The 20,776-nt window shown below is 38.6% G+C and overlaps 1 protein-coding gene across 3 annotated transcripts in view; it reads right to left on the bottom strand.

The window, feature by feature from the left end:
• CSRNP3 (cysteine and serine rich nuclear protein 3) overlaps positions 1–20,776 on the bottom strand; it is a 109,018-nt gene that overhangs the window by 68,160 nt on the left and 20,082 nt on the right. For 2 of the 3 annotated variants that reach the window (XM_065670529.1, XM_065670528.1), the window contains exon 2: positions 8,860–9,030. In XM_065670529.1, the coding sequence (XP_065526601.1) occupies positions 8,860–9,007 (148 nt within the window). In that variant the 5' untranslated portion in view covers positions 9,008–9,030. Of the gene's footprint in view, positions 1–8,859; positions 9,031–10,728; positions 10,771–20,776 lie in introns of all 3 variants that reach the window. The other variant, XM_065670530.1, reaches the window with a different exon arrangement.

Here is a 20,776-nt window from a genome sequence, read left to right on the forward strand (position 1 = left end):
CCATCCCTGGCAGTGTTCAAGGCTAGGCTGGAGAGAGCCTTGGGTGGCATGTTTTAGTGTGAGGTGTCCCTGCCCATGGCAGGGGGGTTGGAACTGGATGATCTTGAGGTCCTTTCCAACCCTAACTATTCTATGATTCTATGATTCTATACAAAAGACTCCATGTAACAAAAAGACTCTAATTGGCTTTGATAGTGAACTGGGAAGAAACAGGACAAGTCAATATCCTCAGTAACTGCTAACTGGTTTTCCCTTTAGAACAGAGTTATTTCACTATTATGTCAGTCCAGAGTAAACCAGTCCTTAACCTGGAGCTATCCACATGCGTTCATGATATCAGTGCTACAAACACATAGCAGTAGGGTAATATCAGTATTCACATACACAATCAAAGCAACAAAAATGCTTCATATTTATTGAACAGAAGAATAATAACCAATGCTGTTGAACAGCACCAATGAATAATCATGTCCTCTCACTTGCTCTAAACTCTTGCAAGCTCAAAACCACTGGTCGATGAACACAAGACACCACAGCATTGTTGCTGGGAGGCCAAGCAGACAAACTGTCATGGAACAAAAGAAGTTTGAGAAAGCCATTTGGTTTCCATTACAGCTTTAAGAAAAAAACAAACAAACAAAAGAAAACAAACACAAACCCCAAACAAACTCCATGCTGCATGTAACTGTTTTTACTTCATTGAATTGGCAAATTCCAAAGAAACAATAGTTCGCACGTATTTCTCCTAACTGGAGCTGCTCAAAATGTCACCATTGTATTTTGGAGGCAGGGGGTTGATACTCAGTTTCTTTAAATACACTTTGTGTTTAGTGCACACCAGTGGATTGCCATGGGCACCAGGACAGCTCAGCAAACAGCAAGACGTGGGAGATGAGGCTGGTCTACAGCGGAAAAAGAAAGCATGAAGACAATACAGTTTCCGGCAGGCAGAATACTCTCCTTTTCCCTAATATTTCAAAGTTCTTTAATATTTTGCTCACAGGTCAGTAATTTCCATATGCTTGATGTCTTACAATACTAAATTATCTGAGGGAGGAAGGAAGTCTATATTTTCTGTACCCAGACACAGGCCTTTATCTTAAGCAAGTTCAGTCTAGGCCCAACAGGGCCAAGAAGCCCAAGCACAATATAGATGACAAAAAACAGAACAGAAAATACTTGATCACTGAAGGCTGATAATACTGAAAACCAGAGACAAGATACAGTTGCATCGTTCTTGTAACCATTAGAACAGTTGCATCATGAAGCACCAAGAAAAGATAAACCTCCTGAATTCATGTTTGTTTATTCTGCTTTACAAGAACAACTGCTAGTCTATTAAAAAAAAAAAAAAAAAAAAAGCAAACAAGAAACCCCGCAAGCATCCAAAATCCCCAAACCAACAAAACCAAAGCAAACAAAAATGGCACAGGAGGCTACTCTCAACTCACTGTTGGAGACCTAAGACCTCTTACAGAATGGTCACACGAATAACATATTTGGAAGCTGTATTAACTGATAGGGAAAAAAACCTTTGAGCAGGAGCAAACCACAGAATGGAAGGAACCTCTAGAAGAAGATCCACCACCAATAGAAACTGGGTTTTTATGACGCTGTCCTTCTGGTGTTAACTCCCCTCAGTCAGGCCTTCTGCTGAATCAGTTGCTAGTGTGGGTAAAGAAGAGCAGAACAGGGTTCAACGAGGAGAAGACACTACCCAATGGCTCATGTATTGAGGGGTGGTATATACTGACATTAGTTATAAAATATACAGTAATGGGGAATAAGACAATATAATTTATCAAAAGCACTAATTCTAACTTGCCTTTAAATTTCAAAACATCCTTAAAGCCATCTTTAAAGACTGTTAGTAAAAGCTGCAGACCAGTATAAAACACAGAATGCGTACCAAATATACGAAACAAAACATGGCACTAGATGAGAAGATACTGTAATAGTCTTCCTGAAGCTTAATTTGCAAATTCAAAGAAAGCTGCTAAGAGGCCACTGGGACTCACTAGGAATAAGATTTGATTCATTAATGATTTCCCTGCAAAAGCTAATGTAATGGTATAAGGCCACCCACAGCTTTCACTAGTATCCAAATATTGTCATAATGCTGCTTTATGTCTGAGGAGCAGGACAGCTACTTTTAGCATCCAAGACATCTTAAGGTTTTTACCCTTAGAAACACATTTGAAAATACTGGTACTACTTGCAAAGACCATGAAGCAAGTCTTCACTAAAATCTGTATCTCAACCTTATGGATTCTCCAGAAAAGGATGTTGGGTAAGACTTACAAATCCAAGCTAGAAGTTAGTTGAAAAGAACTTCTGAGAGAATTTTAAAGACTTTGAGCATAAGTACATTACTCTTTGTCAAAAAAGCAACTGTTATCATGATTTTGCGTTACTAAAACTTCATGCACATCACAGGTGAAAAAAGAAACTTCACATATAGTGTCTATGAATTAGATTGTAAAGTTATTAAATTTTTCATATTGTAATAGCATCTAGAGACATCAACTGCTATAAAAAGCACAAAACTAGTTGCTAAGACTTGACGTGCTAGAGTACTCCAATTGTGAATCTAATTTTTATTCTGCATCACAAATCAAGGACAAAAATCCAACCATTATTTTTAATTTTTAGCTAGCCTCAGAGGCAAGAGCCAGTCAGCAAATACAATTTCGTACATCACACTAGCATCATTCTGAACTAGTGATCACAGATTTGCCTGCAAAAGACGGTTCTAGACCTGCTGATGGTACATACTCCCGAATATGGACCAGGATTTATACATACATTCTTAGTGCAAGGAGCTTTCCTCTTATACAAGCAGAACAGATCCAGAAGCGCTATAGAATCCCAATCAACATTTCCCAGTGATTTTCTAAATGTGCTTTTGAAATATGTTCCATACACATCAATGTAGTGAGAGTATGAGTCACTTTCACTGACTAAGAATATGCAAACTGCTGGAGCATTAAATTCCTTTGATCTTGATAAGATGGCTCATTCTCATGCTGTTCATTAGCCCTCCCTTTTTTCCCAGTTATGAGCCAGCCAATCTGTAGCCCTTTCTGCAAACTGACATATTTACCAAGTAAAATCTGTTACCACTGCTTTCTTGTTCTTACTGAAAAACACCCTGTTGCTTATCAAGCTCCTCTTGTCTCAGGAAACCTCATCCTCTCTTTTCCTTCATAAAGACACAGTCAATAAGCCATCTTCCCACTCTGACCAGCCCTTTATTAGCTCCTTGCTCTATTTCCCAAGTAACCGCTAATTGTTCACCTGTGCATTCTGACCCCTCTCTCTGTCCTCTTATAACCCAGCAAGTCATGTTCTTGTTATTCTCCCCCCCTTTTTTTTACTTCCACCTGATGAAATTCCATCATCAGTTCCCAAGTACCATTTTGTGCTGACTTGCAAAAACTGTCAAAGAATCTCAGAGAACAACCCCGTATGTTGCTTTGAGCCATGTCCTGATAAGTACATTTCTTTATCAGTTAACACTGGAATTTAAATATCTACCTGATTTGACAAATAAGGATGTCCTAAATTGGAAGTACAAATTATCGTTAATTTTTCAGAAGGTTATTTGGCAACTGTAATAGGGATATTTTCTTATCTGTTCTATCTGAAAAATTACTATACGTGGAGTCTGCCACAAACAGGTATGCACATTTAGGCAGCAATTCAATTATAACACTGATTAGCAAAAAGCATCGTGATGTCTTCACTCCTTTGATGAAAAAATACTGTACAGTCAAAAAAAAAAAATTAATCTTTTAGCACTTTATTCTTTAGCAATCAAAAAATATGGTTGTCATAGAAACAGTAAAAACCTGAAGTCAGTCATGACATAACAACAAGCAAAATGGAAAATGTCTGCTGGCTCAGGTTTTCATGCTGGAAATCCTTCCAGCATGAAGGACGAATTGAACCACGGGGTCAAGCAGTTCCCCAAATCTAACAAGGATCTTATAGCAATAGGCATGATTATTCTTTTCAATAGTTTTGCTAGTCTGGAAATCATGGTGAGCATAGCTGGTCTGTAACATGCTTCCACAGAAAGTTAACTGAAATAAATATGACAAACTTTCCAGCTGCCCCTGAGAAAGTTTGGGCCGGCACAAATTCACCTGTTAACCTCCTTAACCATGAGTTTAGAAAAGATGTTCTGATTTAAAAAAAAGTGAAATCCTCTTTCCAGTAAAATGACTAGCAAACAACCCGTGAGTGAAATAGTAAACTTTCTTCAGGGAACAACCTTCAAGCAACAAGCACAAATCACATCTCCTGAACAAGAATGACATGAATTAATTAATTTCCTGCATATATCGTGCAGGCTTCTTATTAGAGAAGGAGTGCCTGATTCACACAAACCCCTAAACCTTGGGGGGAGAGAGAGAGAGAGAGAGATATCATCAGCTACAATGACTGGGACCATAGTCAACAATATGCATAAAACCCTGTAGCTTCTCAGTCTTCCATTCTATAGCACTCTGTCACAAGCTTTACATTTAAAATACCAATCAGTATTTCCGTATGCCATTACCACATTTACTGCACCTGTATATATATACATACACAAGCATATATCTATGCTTTCTCAAATTACATTTACACACAAAATTATATTTACACACATACATAGTTATGTTTTTTCAAGCTATACCTATATACACATGTGTACACAAACACACAGACATACATATTTATTGAAAAAGTCACATTCATTTCCATGGATGTCACTGAGGAAATGAAAAGCAGTATAATGCTACTGTAATAATTTACCTGATTTGGATACACCCAATGTTTATTTTTGAATAAAACATGTCACCACAGGAAAAGAAATATAAAGATTAATATAAAGTGTTGACTATTAATTATTAGCAGCCTTAATCTGTATGCAGCTTATAAAATATTGCTATAATATTACATTCTACTATCACAAAGAACTACTGTCTGCTGACAGAGATTACTGGAGCTCATGGCATAGAAGAGGATTTTTTAGATTTCTGTTGTGGGTCTCAGCAGTCCCTTGGAGGAGCAATGAATCTGCACATGTACTGATAAAGAAGAGAGAATTTATATGAGTATATTTAGATTTTTCTGAACAGCAGAATAGGTTTGGGCACACAGTAGGAGCCCAGATTTCATGAAACGTGTATAGAATAAATGCATTACTGCATAAAGTGGTAGGGTGGGGGGGGGGAATTTTACACTGATCTCAGATGAGGCTAGAGCAAACATGTCTTACATATTCTAAAAGCCGGCTGTTATGTGTGTAACATATGCTTGTAAGGATAGAGTTGTCTGCAACAGCAAGGTGTGTTTGCTTGTTCTGCCCTTTATTCAAGCACTATTCAACCCAATCCTGCAACTTCCTCACACCAATAATCTTTCTTTGCAAATATTCTTACTGGTTTCCGTTTTACATCTAGAGATTTTGGATTTTTAATAAACTTGTCATTTGGGTTTTGCAGAAGCTGATAACTGATAGAAAACAACACCAACAGAGAAATCTGAAAACCATTATTACCAGAATCTAATTGAAAACAACTAAGTTTTGATACAATACATGCAACTCCAGATCCTTTGAAAAACCTTTAGTAAACAGTCACCTGCTGCAGTAATCACCCCAATAAACCCATTCTCCTGAGAAAAATACTAAAGTATACTTCCAAAACCAATAGATGCTAGCAAAATTGTGAAAATAAAACTCTTATATAGGAATTGCTAAATTTTCTTTGAGGTAACAAACAGGAAAATAACCAGAAGTTCCTCGGCTAATTTACATGAAATACTATGTTTTCTTAGGCTACAGGTCTGATTCTTCACCACGCTACAGAAACACCACTGTAAAAAGAAGTCGATGTGGTGGCTTCTATTTTGATGCAACTAAATTGTACAGGATTCAGCTATGGAGAGCCAAGCTCTTTAAATTCAGTCTTTATTGTTTATTTCTGCTTTACAAAAGCACTTGAACTGGTTTAGTTACTTTGTGATTTATAAAGTCTGCTGTCACAGAAGCCAGGATGTTTTGGGTTTTTCACTCCACAAAAAAAAAGTATCACACAAAATACTTACCGAGACAGCTGCATTAGAAAAGTACTGCCATTGCCTACAGAAACATGAGCAAATGGATTGTGGCTTTGTCAAGAATGAAATAATGAAAATGAAAAGGGAAAAAAATCCCAAAACACACACACGCACACAAAAAAAAAAAAAACCCAACAAAACAAAACACCACCAAACCAAAACCAAAAACCAAATTCAAATGGAAAACAAACGACAGCTAAGCAAAACAAATGTATATGCGTCATGCCCTGAAGCCTAGTCAGTAGACAAAAGCACTGGCAGACTTCCAAATGGAAGAAATTCCAGGCAGAAAATTCCATCGCTAAATTTGGAGAGTTCAAGTTCCAACAGCAAGAGCCTCAAACACAAACAAAGCAGGGTAATGAGTTGGGGAGGGGGAAGGAGTGGGACATCTCTCAAGTACTTGTGTCTCAAATAACCCCAGTCTCTGTTCTTTCCACTAGTACTCTAAATTCAGAACGAAGCCTACAGAAAACCTGGGTTTTGCAAAGCCACTCAGTACTGGGCTGCCACCTGCACTCACAGAGGTGAGGCAGCAGTACTCAAAGTATCAAATCAGAAGACCAGATTTACACACAGATTTGGTAGTAGGAAGTGGAAAATAGATCCCAGAGCTCTGTAATCCTTCTTGATACTCCTGAGACTGCTCCTGGCCGTATCACTGGTGCCCATATGAAATAACAGATGCAGACAGCAGTAAGTGGATTTAATGAGGCTTGGTAGTCTCTGAATAGCATCCCTGATACAAGCACCCTATAAGCAGCACACTTCTCAAGACAGCGCATCAGGCTGGAAAATGGGTGCCTCTGTGCCCTTCCCAGAAAAGAGTTGCCTACTACTATCATCTGTCACCTTTTTTCAGTTGCAGTGGTCCCTGGCAGTGTTCAAGGCCAGCTTGGACAAGGCCTTGGGTGACATGCTCTAGTGTGGAGGTGTCCCTGCCCATGGCAGAGGGGGTGGAACTATATGATCTTAAGACCTTTTCCAACCCTAACCATTCTATGATTCTATACGGGAGCAGATCAGACTCAGCTTCAGCATGTCTCCTGATATGATGGATCTTTCATCTTCTGTCTGCAGACTGGTAAAGCAGTTTTGCAAGGGCACCTCAGGCTTTGGGGAAAGTCTCTTCCTTCTGCTGGACCTTACCATTGCAAGTTTGCATTCTTCTGCATTATTGGTCCTCCTCCCCTCTGTGTGTGCTGGTGGGGGATTTTTAGGCTCTTCCTTATGTGTTTTTAGATAAAGAACTACACTAACCCTATTGCCAGCTGTAAGTCGTAAACAACTCTAGCCCAGCATTATTAGGGAGTTAAAAACAAAACAAAACAAAACAAAACAAAACAAACAAACCCCAAAAGAAGAAAGCCTTCTAGCTGCTACGTACAAGTTGCAGGATAAAGTCCGGATCACTTACTGCTACTCATTTACACACATGGTTTACTGCAGATATGAGGTTTTATGTACATTCCACAAAATATACAAGCTTAGTAACTGATAACCTCAACCTGAGAAGTCAAAAGCAAAATATTCTGTAAATTAACTATTCATGTTCAGTTGGTTGAGTGGGAACAAGATTTCTGTTCAAGTGTATCCTGGAGACATCAAATATGAATCTAACATTTTCTCAGGGAGAATTACACTTTTCCTCTGCTTACTCCAGTAATGCATGGACTGAGGGCTGTGTAGTTGCATTGGCTTAAGCAGCAGAATGAATGATCTGAGGAATCAGCTATTCTGTCACAGATCACTCACACTACTCAACTCTGAACAGATAGGGTTATGCAGAAACAGTGGTGTTCAGTGTTACTGCCGATTGTCCCTTTTCCCCCAAATCACCACCCAAAATGGAAGACGTTCTCTATTGTAGTGGTTTAAACCCAACCACAAACCTCGTTCACTCACTCCCCCCCCTTCTTGCCCTCCCCCTGCTACTGGAGGGACGGAGAGGAGAATCGAAAAGAATGCAACTCCCACAGGTTGAGATGAGAACAGTTTAGTAACTAAGGTATAACACAAATCACTGCTGCTACCACCAATAATAATAGTGCTAAAGGAAATAACAAGAGGAAAGAATACAACACCTCAGCGCCAACCAACCAATAACTCACCCACTCCCCCCAGCAGAGCACCGACCGATACCTTCTCCAACCCTGCAGTCCACTAGCCCTTCCGGGTAACTCCCCGTTACATCCTGGGCATGACGTGCTGTGGTATGGAATACCTCTTCGGTCAGTTTGGGTCAGGTGTCCTGTCTCTGCTTCCTCCCAGCTTCCCCTCCTCCCTGGCAGATCATGAGGCTCAGAAAGTCCTTGGCCAGACCAAACATTTGAGCAGCAACTGAAAACATCAGCATTATCAGCTCTCTTCCCAGGCCAAAAAATGAAAACATAGCACTGCACTAGCTACTAAGGAGGAGAAAAATGACTGCTACTGCTGAACCCAGGACATCTATACTTAAAGTATTTCACACTATCTAGATATAAATGACAGTATATAAGCAGAGTTTCCTCAGAAGCTCACTGATGTACAATTTTTTTTTTTACATAAACAGCAACTACAAGAGGAAATAGTTATTTTTCAAAAAGAAGTACTTCCTTACAGTGTCAACATTTAAATGTAATAAAACAGAAAAATGCTTCAAAATAGAATCAGATAGATTACACTGTATTTCTGCCACATAAGATGAACCTTCCTTAGCTGGTATAAAAAGGCATATCATGCCCTACACATCACTTTAGTACTTACGAGTAAAATGATTAGAAGTGGATGGATGGACATTACTTCCACTGTCAGCACTTTCACTGCTAGAAATGTCATCGTCTGATTCCCACACACAGGAACAGGGTGAAGTGCCATCAACTTCTTCAAACTTCCTCTTTAAAATTCCACTCATTGCTGCAATGCTGTCACATGCACCTGTAACAGGAACAGAAGCAATGAGGCACTGAAACACCTGCCTGTTGTCTAGGTCTTCAGATTCCTTTATCATGGGGAGTTCAGGTATCAATGAGATACTACCGCCTATAACTAAATGGCTCCTTACCAAGAATTTTAAGTAACTTTTCCAGGAAGGAGTAAAAAAATAGTCACGGTCAGTATATTCATCACCTCACTGACCTTCTTACACACAGAAGGGAAATACTACCTGTATTATACCAACACAGACAAAATTTTATAACCAACATCGTGCATGAAAAAATGCAAATTTTTCAGTTACGCAGCAAATTTGGGCCAAGCATAAGGTATATATAACCCAGTACAATTCAGCAGAAATGTGCCTTTATACAATGCTTAAAAACTTAGTTGGCACCAGGAGACATTACATGACAAATCAGTGCTCACTAATAAATATAGTTCAGAGAGGAAATGTTCTCTCCCTTGATTTATTTTAAAAGCCTGGTTTATGTAATACTCAGTACTATCAAATGCTCACATTCTCAGTTAGATTTAAGAGCATAAAATACTTAGCATCTCTTCAGGCCAGGCCCTGCAAACATATTTCTGTCTTATTTTGTCATTTTAATTTATGCACAAGTTTTTTGCAAGGCCTTCGTGAAATTCAGATATGAGTACTGGCACACATATATTCTATTTCCACTCACACAAAGTATCAAGGGACTGAATCTATCCTGATGAACTTCCTAATGGTCTTCCTAATCTATCATTATGTACTTCCTATGGTCTTCTTAATAACACTGCCCAACAAAGCCAGAGGCATGTTGAACATTCCTTATTGTTTCCCTTTCATATGTAACAGCTTGTCTTCTTATCTCCATTTATGGACTATCAAACAGGAAAAGATCAAAATATTTTTAAAGCAATTCCTAGATCATTTTAAAGCATCTGATAGGCTGAAACACTTTTTCTTGATTTAATTAAAAATTATCTTATAAGTTTACTGTCACCATCGTTACTGATGACGTCCTATTGAAGACTGCAAATTAATTCTAAGATCTTAATTTAAAAGTTACAGATAGTGTCTGCTCTGTGACTACGCTAATCAGTGGAACGCTGTTGTAAGTAGTTGGGGAAAAAAGACCGCTGTTTGATGCTTTCAAGCATATAGTTTCAGAACTTCTCATTCTTCTCAATGCCATTTGCTTTCAGCTTATTAAGCTGCCAATTCGTTTTATAACAAAGTTGATTTCTGCAGTAGGTTTCGTTCTACCTTTATGGATGTGACTAATTCAGAGAAAAGATTTCAGTATAGATGTGGAATCACAACATAATGCTAAGAACAGATGCTGCATAAGATGATCCCCAGCACCGATCTTTTTTGCATGCAGAGCACACTAAAAATTAAATAATGAATGTATTAGGTTTGAATACTGCCAGTCACACAGACAGCTTTAAATGCATGTGCCTGACATGTTGTTCCCAGCTTGATTTACTATTTATGGAAAAAAAACCCCAAACCAACCAAAAACCCAAAACCAAGAAAACAACACCCCAAAACCAGACAAACAAACAAAACCAAAACAAACAAACAAAACCACAAAACAAAACAAAAAAGAAAACAAGGGGGGAAAAAAACCCCCACACCACTACCACCAAAAGTTTTCCTGAAAGGGATTTCTGCAGGCTAAAGACATGACTTAAACAGAATGTGCTTACATCTCAACCTTTGCCCTTTGTCCAGAAATGAATTATTACCAGCTGCAAAGAAAGCATTGTGGGTTATTCTGACAAGGAAAGGAGCATTTAACTACAACCTGTGCAAAAAAAAAAAAAAAAAAAAAAAAAGAGGAAAAAAAAATACATGAAATTGTTACGCATGAGCCTTTAATAAAATCCCATTAAAAAAAAAAAAAGAGAGAAAAGAATAACAAAAAACAACAACTACTGAAAAAAACACAATAATAGAAAGGGAGAAGAACACCCCCCCCACCAAAAAAAAAAATAAGGTTCATAAAGAACTCCCCTGAACTGTCCCCCACGTCCTCACTGTATCTGTTGCCAACCACCGTTTCTATTGCCTCCCGCAGTGCTTGTAGCACTGAAGTAGTGAAATCACCATTATTTCCATGGCAACAGCCTGCAATATCAAATCCACAGGATTATAGCTTGACTGCAGAAGAGGGTGAAGAAGCAGCTGGAGTGCGAGAAAGAAAATGCTTACACTCAAACATCTCAGTAAAGAAAGAAAGAAATGAGCTGACAAAGAGTTTGTTGTACAAGTGAGACCTGGGTCAAACCCATGCCCAAGCCCATTGAAACTGTGGCTACATGAAATCCATGTTCAAAGAACCTGAGTCATAACTGCACTGCAAGGCAAACCTAGTAACCGCTGTCATCACTAGTGTGCAGACTGTCAGAAAGCAACAACTCTCATAGCTTGAGATGATGCCCAGACAACAGCCCTTTTGTCAGACATTGTCTTCTGCAAGTATACCAGCAACTGGATAACTAACATGCATCTTGCACATTAGAAAAGTCATTGCATACAGTGACAGTCTTAGTAGCCAGAAAAGTTCACAGTTAGTAGCAGAAACACGTATTTTTCACACCAAAGGGTTTTAAACTTGCTTGCATTTACTATTGCCTGTTTGTGTCAAGTGTCATGCCCTGGTAGAAGAAAATCCATTTTATTACGAAGATATAAGAAATGATTCCCAGGATCCTTGAAAGCGACCTACAGGTTAGCTCTATGCCCAGCTAGCTGATCAAGATAAACCAGGAGGTACAGGAATACTGCAGAACCTAAATATTACCACAACACAAAGAAGGCATAGCTATCCATTATATATATTTAGTATAGCTGTTGCCCAGTTTTTGTCATGAATCTCTTCCAGGAAGATTATCAAGAAGGTTGTTTGACAAAGTAGTCGTCGTGATAAACTTTAGGTATTGCCACTTGCCTGAGATCTGTTAATTCCAGTCTCTGTGCTATCAGGTCTCCCCAGGAAAATGCTACACTGCGGAAAAGAGACACTTCCATTACTCAAGAGCTTGGCTATCAGAAAGATAGATTAAAAAGTATCTAAAACTGTTTGTACACACTATGTGCCAGCAGGAGATCCCTTTAGAATAACATCTGTATAAACAGCTGCCACACCATAAGCCAATATTCTTCAGAAGGAGGCACATCTGCAGAGCAGCGCATAAGGCTGATACATTTAACCCACGCCTCATTTACATGAGCATCCTGTAGTACCTGAGCAAGAGCCACATCTCCAGGAACTAGGAGAAAAGAAGCACAGTGACACATACGATACATTCCAGTAGAAGACAGAAAACAATAGGAATAAGCAAAAGTCAAACTCATAACAGCAATGAGGCACAAAGTTATCTCAATATATCTCAAAATACATATCTCATATATCTCAAATATCTCAAAAATATATCTCAAAATATCTCAGCAGGTTCCCTAACTCCTGAATGAAAGAACAAGGACAGGGAATTCATACTGAATTGTTGTTCTTCCTGCACCTGAGCTACGACTGCATCAGTAATTTCAGATTTTGGGAATCAAATAGAAGCAACTGCAGTCACACAGAAATCTGAACCCAACCTCATTTGAACGGAAGACTCTCCAGGTTTAGGGAACAACACACTGAAGAATTAGACAAGTCAAATTTTCAAGATATGAATGGAAAGTAAAACTTACAAATATACCCCATATTTGGTAACAGGAATCATAAAGGGTAATATAACTACACAGTGGTACAATTTTGCTAACACAAAAGTCACGGCATGCAAGACAACACATTGTATAGGATGGCAATAATCTCAAACACACAGAAGTACTACAGCAACACGTATATTCTGAAGAAAAATGAGAAAATGTATGTATTCCTGCATAAAATCCAGTACACAAAAGTTCATGACTGACTATAGGAACCAAACTACATCACATGACTAAGAAAAACAGACACAGGTGTCAGTATTTTTGGACTTCCAGTAAGACACCAGTGAGGCCCAGCCTCCAGAAAAATCAGCCACCAGTTACAGCTAGAGATCTACTACATCAAACTTGTCAGTCTAGGTGAAAAAGGGATAAAGTTGGCTTGAAAAGTTCAATGAGAAACAGACCTTTCTGGATAATTATTAAATAGCTGCCTAGTAGCTGAGATTGATTTGGAGCAGCATCCTGCTGATTCTCACAACTGAGTAACAAGCAAGCACTGAAAGCTTTCCTGTTTGATGATTTATCCTTCACAAAAAAATCCTTGCACTGTGATGAGATACATCATCCTCTGCCATGCTCCTCACCATGCTAACATGGCATTAATCCACAGCAAAGCAAAGGAAATTTGAACCAGGGGGAGCAGTATTAAAGGAATGAAAATCAGCTACATGCACTGTTGTGAGCTTTAAGGCGAACACCAATTGCCTGACAATTAAGGCATCTCCTCTTCAAGGAGATGGCAACTTGACACAGTAGAAACATATGATGGATATGGGCTGTGAGAAGGATACATCTTTCTTAAACACCCCCCCATCCATTTTTTCCTCCCTTCTTTCCTAATTTTTCTCTACCCTGAAGAAACTACTCGTACAAAGAGATCATTTAACCAGTTCTCTAGCTGCAGGTATGCTGACTGGCGAAGCAAGTCCTCAAAGCTCCATGGCAACAGGCTTTGCCTTGCTACAATGCCAAACAATTGGCAGGCACCATCCATTTAAAGAGTTCAGTAGCAACATGTTATTACCAGAAGACAAAAATCCCATGTAAACGTGGGGGATATATTTAACACAGTCACAATACTACCTGGAACCTACAAAGTAAAATAATACAAAAACCTGGCTGGATTGATTTTTCTCTTGCACCTGAAAAGACTGGAAATCTCAGAAAACCATGGTAACAGTCTCATTGCAGCAGTCCTTTAGGAAGCGGGTATCTCCAAATCCCAGTGAAAAGCCCCAAAAGAGTTACTGAGTGGAGGGGAGGGGTGACTGTGCTCCCAGGAGAAGCTGATTCTTATGATGTTATCCTGATAATGTACACTGCCAAACTTGCTCTACAAAACCTAACTTTAAGTTGCCATATCCTCAATGTATCACTGGCATCCACGGGCAGAAAACAGTAAAACAGAAAAACAGTCCACACAAAAAAAGCACCAGGACCACAGCAGACAGGCACTACAGGAAGAGGTAAAAACCATTTCTCCCAGCTTGCACTTCAGCCATTGCTTTGAAACGTGCAGAGATACTGATAACATAGACAATGACAAAGAAAGCTCCAAAGAGATTTTTATGCTAGTCAAAATCTTAAAATAAATTACTGTTTTGTTAAATTCAGCACTACAGTATACAGCTCATACAAATCATATGGGAAATTGAACAAGCACGGAACATACCTGTGAAGGCATAAACATCAAGAGTGTACCATATGCAGTAAGCATAGCAAAACAGATACAAAAAAATAAAATAGGACCCTGCCTCAGATTATATATCCTCATGATTTAGAGAAAAGTCTCACTATAGGAATCAGTTACTGACCAAAGCTCAGGAAAACCAAGAGAAACAGTCCAAGAACACATCGGCATTGGGGTAGGGGGGAAGCAACACGGGACAGAACAACAATTGATTGCTTCTTTCAATCATTTATGAAACCTTATTTTGCACTAATTCCTTCTTGAGAGCTGATCACATACCATGATAAAATATACCTACATAAAAATTCTGATCTGAAAATTAAAACAAAAAGGCAGGTATCAAACCAAGACTTGACCTATGAGTCACACTGCATTCTCCCTTGTCTCAAATGTATCAACTGAAAGTATGGAACAAATTCTGACAAAGTGTGCAGTAGCAATACAGATTCGCTTCCAAACAAAAAACACTTCTATGCAAATGACTGCAAACTGAACAGGAGGATGCAGAAAACAGATGTTACACATAAAACATTACTGCAAAGTACTCATCACAAACAACTCCCACCCACTGGCCAGTCAGCATGTACTATAATATGCTAGGGAGATTTGGCAAATAATTTCCCAGTGAAATCATGAATATTGATGCTCACAAGCAGAGATGTTTGGGTTATTTGTTGTGATTAATATTCTTTTTGAATTTAGGTCTTTTTCTTAGCTTGCAAACAAAGCCTCATTTTTTCAAAAGACATTTTTCTTACCTGCTGAATAAACGACAGCAGCAGAGACGGCTGTGAATTAATCAAGGTGTTTGCTTAGTTCCACATATCGCACTTAATTATTTTGCTCTCTGTGTTACAGTTAGTTTGAAATGGGGGAGGGGTGGCAAGAGTCAAAACCAAAAGCACCTACAGTGGCAACATCACTCACACAAAGAATATTACTTGCTTGTGAAAATGACTATTCGTGTAAAGGACTGCATTAATGCAGACAAAAAGCCATTTGCATGAATGCTTGCAAACAGTGAACAACAGAGGTACATGAACATGAATCAAACAGCTGTTCAGAATTCAAATTAATGTTTGCAATACATGTTTTGCTGTATTTGGCAGCTCTAATCACAAGCACCAGTTGCCAGAGGTAGGCTTGTGATAGTTTTCACTACTACAGTCTGTAAAAATTAAAAGCATATAGGAAGCTAATTCCACTTAGGAGACTGGTCTGCATAAGCACAAGGAATACCAGTAGTATAATCTTACTCATAAATTTGTGCATACAGCAGTGGTCAAGTTACACAGACATAAGCTAGGAAAAGTCTTGCTCTGCTTGCCTGCTTCAGCCTAGCTAAATCCATAGCTCTAAGTAAATCCTGCAGGATAAGGCTGCACAGTTCAACTTGGGGAATCTGTTCTGGCTTTGCAAGCCAAATTCTGCCATGTCTGCTCTTTGCAGGGTTTCTATACCGTTACTTTACAGCACTCCTGATTTCACACTTGAGTACTAATCCACTAATCTTCTAGACTGCCTACACATTGTTCTACCCTCTAACACATGCCAACTAGCTCCACTGGCAATGAATTTTGAATGCAAAAAGCATGTTGGCATATGCTCACCTCCTGTCTCTACATGCAGTACAGATGCAATGGTGGTAGATCTAGCTCCCTTAGTCCTCCCAGAAGTATCTCATAATATCCTGCAGGCAACAAGCATGTAAATATCCCCCTCTCCATCATCCAAATACAAGACTCCCACGTATCAGTGGCAGTGAAACGGCCTTCTGATGCCCAAGTTCAATTCTTAGCTACATCAAGCGGTACCAACTGTTAAACAAAATGCCTGTATAATTCAGCCAACAGAAGAAAATTCTAGCTTAGTTCTCCTAAGTCTTCTCTCAGCATGCTCCCCACAGAGCAAAACGAGACAAGTAAGAAGCAGTAATAACTCAACTAGGCATCCAGGAGCTTAGAATTTAGGTCTCCAATAACAAGGGCACAACCTGACAGAGGGGAATTCAGAGGCATTCAGCTGGAGAGCTTTCCTGACAAGACAGGATTTGCCCACAAAAGCTGTTTAGTTTGAGCTTATGTTTCATTTATAACAATTTTGTAAGCTTGCTGCAGCAAGAAACGCTTCTACGAGAGTGGAAGATGCATAAATGACACTGAGTCCTAGAGGCAAACAGGCGGTTCTGGAGAAAAGCCATGCTGAAGCTGAGTCACACTATTAGCAGGGCCTGTCATGAAGTCCTTCCCAAAGTCTTTGGGTAACACTGCTGAAGACCTGGTATTGGCCACTTCTAGATTTTAAGCTTTGATGATGAAATTTCATTAATTAAAATGTCTTAATCCAAAATATCTGTGGAAGATTTTCTCTTGCTTCCATTTGAAGAACAAAAATATAATAATAATAAAAAAAATAAATAAATGTATTTGACATCCACAACAGAACCATCTGTATCCCAGAAGAAATTTTTAAGTCTGTATGTGGGCTCCCAGAAAGGACTTCTTAGACTGTCTTGCAGGACTGCTTGCAGCACAGCTCTGGCCAGGAGAAGTCACAATTCTTCATAGAAATTGAAATGTAAAACTAGAAAAAGTGCCACCAGTCCTACTGACTTCTATAGAGACACACACAGCCTTTTAGAGAAGAGTGAGCATGCAGGTGATGGGGAGAACCTTTCCATCTGCTATAAGGGAGATGGCATACTAACAACACATCTTTACTACACCTCTTTGCAAAAGGACAGACAACATTTGGCTTGCTTTGCCCCTGCTCAACAACTGGAGTGAGGTTCTGAGACTTGCAGTAGTGTTTTCCACATATTTCTGGTACAGTGGCTTTGCATTATTCTGCTCCCAGCTACAAGAATGGCAGTAGGGTTCAGCTCTGTAGTGGAGACTGGGAATGCCATCAACTTACAGACTGCTAGAAATAAGTGGCACGTAATGTAAATTTTGCCCAGGTTAGCCCAGATAGCAATTCTAATTGGCACTGTGAAATGTCTGTGTACTATTTCAGCACTGATCTTCCATGCTGTTCTTTCATGATCATCAATCTTGTGCAGTGCCTGCAGAGGAACTACACAACATGGTAGGTAGGCTCTCCTGTATATGTCCTTATGCTCCTGCCAAAGCACAGCAGGGTCAAGACTGGTACAGGCCAATGGGGCTTTCACACCTCTACAGCCCTGATGCATGATACTTAGCTCCCTGTTGCATGCTATTTAACACAGCCTGGCTGTTCATTCACCCTTGCCAAAGCCAGCAGAGAGCACATGAATTCAACAGCTCTCCCCTTCTGCCCCATGAGCTCTGCATCTTGACATAAGATTAGCCATTCTTTCCTCCGAAATCTGTAGTGTTAACAGTTTCAAAACAACAACAACAACAAAATCACAAACAAACAAACAAACACCTCACATACACACAAAACCCCTGAACACCCCCAAAATCAGAACATCTGAGCTCTGAAAAGTACCGTACAAACTCGTGACACAAAAATGTACTGGAACATACTTGCAACACTAACTCTGAACTAGGTTTATCTCTTTTATCTAAAAGGACAGGAGAAAACTCTTCCAGCTTAATTGTTTATGTACGGAGGGGTGTGTGAATGTATCTCAGGGAGAGCACACAGTGTAGGTGCAAATTTTAGATAACAGTGGACAAAACCTTCATACCTTGCTCTTGCCATAATCATTGACAATAATGGCACTAATTATGAGTGACAAGGTCAAAATACCTAACTTTAGGGGATTAAAGTTTAGAAACAAGACTAATGGATAGTTTGGGGTTTTGTAAAAAAGCAGTAAGGCAGTACTTTCTGTACTATCATCAGTATCTTGCACAACCTAGACATAATGACAGATAAACAAACCTCATTACTATTTTCAACGGATGAGAACATCTGCTTCTATATCCAGAAATCAAAGGATTTATATCAAATTAGCACAACTTGACTACTGCTGTAAAACACACAGATGCTACTTCCAGCATCTTATCACACCTTTACTTTCTCAAACAATGTTTAGATTTACTTATTATTTCCTCAGAATCTTAAATTACATACTACAGGAAAGGGGGTTTAAAATTAAAACAACTAGAGCTTGATCATGTTATTACAAACCAAATTATTCTCAATAAGAAGGCTATGATTACATTTTATTGTCCTCATAGAAAAGTTTCCATACTCCATTTAATAATCTGCCTTATTAATATGTCAATAGTCTCTTACAGAATGAAAGAATCCAGATTCTTTCCTATTACTTATTTTAATTAAGCAAAGCCAAGTATTCAACTTTTACTTTAAATGACCTTTGGTACTTCTGTTATCAGCTAAAAATGGGTTTTGGTATTCATTTGCAGAGAACTACTTATTCGTATCTGTAACAATACTTCATAATCCTTTAGTGTTGTCTCTAAGACACTGCAGAACAGGAAAAAAAACACCTCATTCAATAACTGAAAATTAATCAGGAATTTTGATCTATGCTAAACAAAACAAAAGAATAAGAGAGGAATATATAGCCCACCATGCAGCACTGAGGAAATGGTTGTCATTTGCTCTGTTTTCTGGGCACAAGCAAGAAGCCATCCAATGGAAATGAAGAAGAGATCAAAAAAAGTATTTTTCATCTGTACTGAAAACTAGTTAACAGCAAAAGTAGTTGTGATATATGGAAGGTATAATAAAGAACTGGATAAAAAAAAAGGAGTGGCTACATTTTCATAACTGAAAAGAATTCTTTAAAAGATGAAATTTCTTCATGTAATTCTATTTCTTACAAGTTCTTTAGTAAGTTAAATTTTGGCCTTTTTTTAAGATAACTTAATATTTGACTTTTAAGTGGTTTGTGTGATACTTCAATCACCTACACATACAACTGATAAGGAAATTATCACTAATGACCCTGCAATAAATGAGACATTCTTTTATTTACAAATTGTTAATTTAAAAAGGCAGGGCTTAAGCACACTCTTCCTGCCATAGACTTACCTGGGAATAAGCCTCAAATACTAGCAACACATACCTAAACTAGCACCATAACTCCACCCACCCCCCTGCCTCAAGCTTTCTACCTGCTTTCAAACTGCCTGGCTAGCCTACCTGCCACACACATGCTCCTTTCTCAGTAGGGTCTCCAACCAAGGCTAATGACCTTATCTCATTTCCACCATGCTGGTGAATGCTGGCAGCAGCTGATAGACAATACAGAACAGAAAATGCAAATTTGTAGTTCATGTAGAATACCTGAATCATTAGGGAACTTGAAAACTAGTGACAACACAGTAGTTTTATCCAGTATCTTTTATGCTGTCATTATTAAAGCGGTAGATATTTTTAGCCACCAAAAGCCAAATCCATCTGCAGCAGCAGCGTTTCCAAGGAGACAGAATAATTTAAATACATGTGGAACTACATCTCTGTTTTCATCAACTCCTCTCTGTTACTGGAGCTGATTTAAGCTGGATTTCTCATTTGTGGGGGGAAAAAGAAAAGTGATTGGAATACATGGATCTGAGATTGTAATTTAACAGTTGTGCTTATGCTTTCAGATACATATCCATTCCCTACAAATAACAAATGTAGGATGCAACTCACCTATTTTTCAATCAGTATTATTTACCAGTGTTCACATTCCAGTATTAAAAAGAGATATAGATCAGTCTTACAGAATACTTTGAGAATAACTGACTATTGCTGTACTTTTTTTTATTGTTTGTTTAGCAAACATACCGGGCTCCATTCTCGGAAAAAAACAGCCAGGAAAAAAGGACATCACACCAGACACCTGAAGCTGGTAAGGTGTATAAATAAGTGGACAGAGGGCAAAGCTTCTTCCAGTCCTAATACTCAGTAAGAGTTCTGCTGACTTTGTCCAGTTTTGCTTTAATAACACCACCTTTTAATAATTTCTGGTCATTTTTAAGCAAATTCGCTCAATGAATACAACAAAAATGGATATAAGCATTTACTGGTTTTAATCTCTGAACTTCATTAAAACTAAATTCCAACAGTTTATAATTATATTTTATGACTATATACTCTCACACCAATGATAATCACAATTTACTAATTTCAATGAAGATTTCTGCTTCAAACCAGCAAAACAGGGTCCTGTACACAGTACAATTATTTGCTACATGATAAAATGCATAAGTAAGTCAATAGAGAGCTGACATGTTGAAATCCTTGCCCCAGTGAGGCCAACATCAAAATCTCAATTTCTTTTAGTGGTGCCAGGATTTCTGCCTGTAGCCCTATCAAGTCACATTATTTGAGGATATAAACAAATCTATTTTCTATATTTCTGTACTTGCCATCTCCAGGGCCTGTGACCTAATAGC

The sequence above is a fragment of the Lathamus discolor genome, chromosome 3 (genome assembly GCF_037157495.1).
Source record: "Lathamus discolor isolate bLatDis1 chromosome 3, bLatDis1.hap1, whole genome shotgun sequence".
In the NCBI taxonomy this organism is placed as follows: domain Eukaryota; kingdom Metazoa; phylum Chordata; class Aves; order Psittaciformes; family Psittacidae; genus Lathamus; species Lathamus discolor.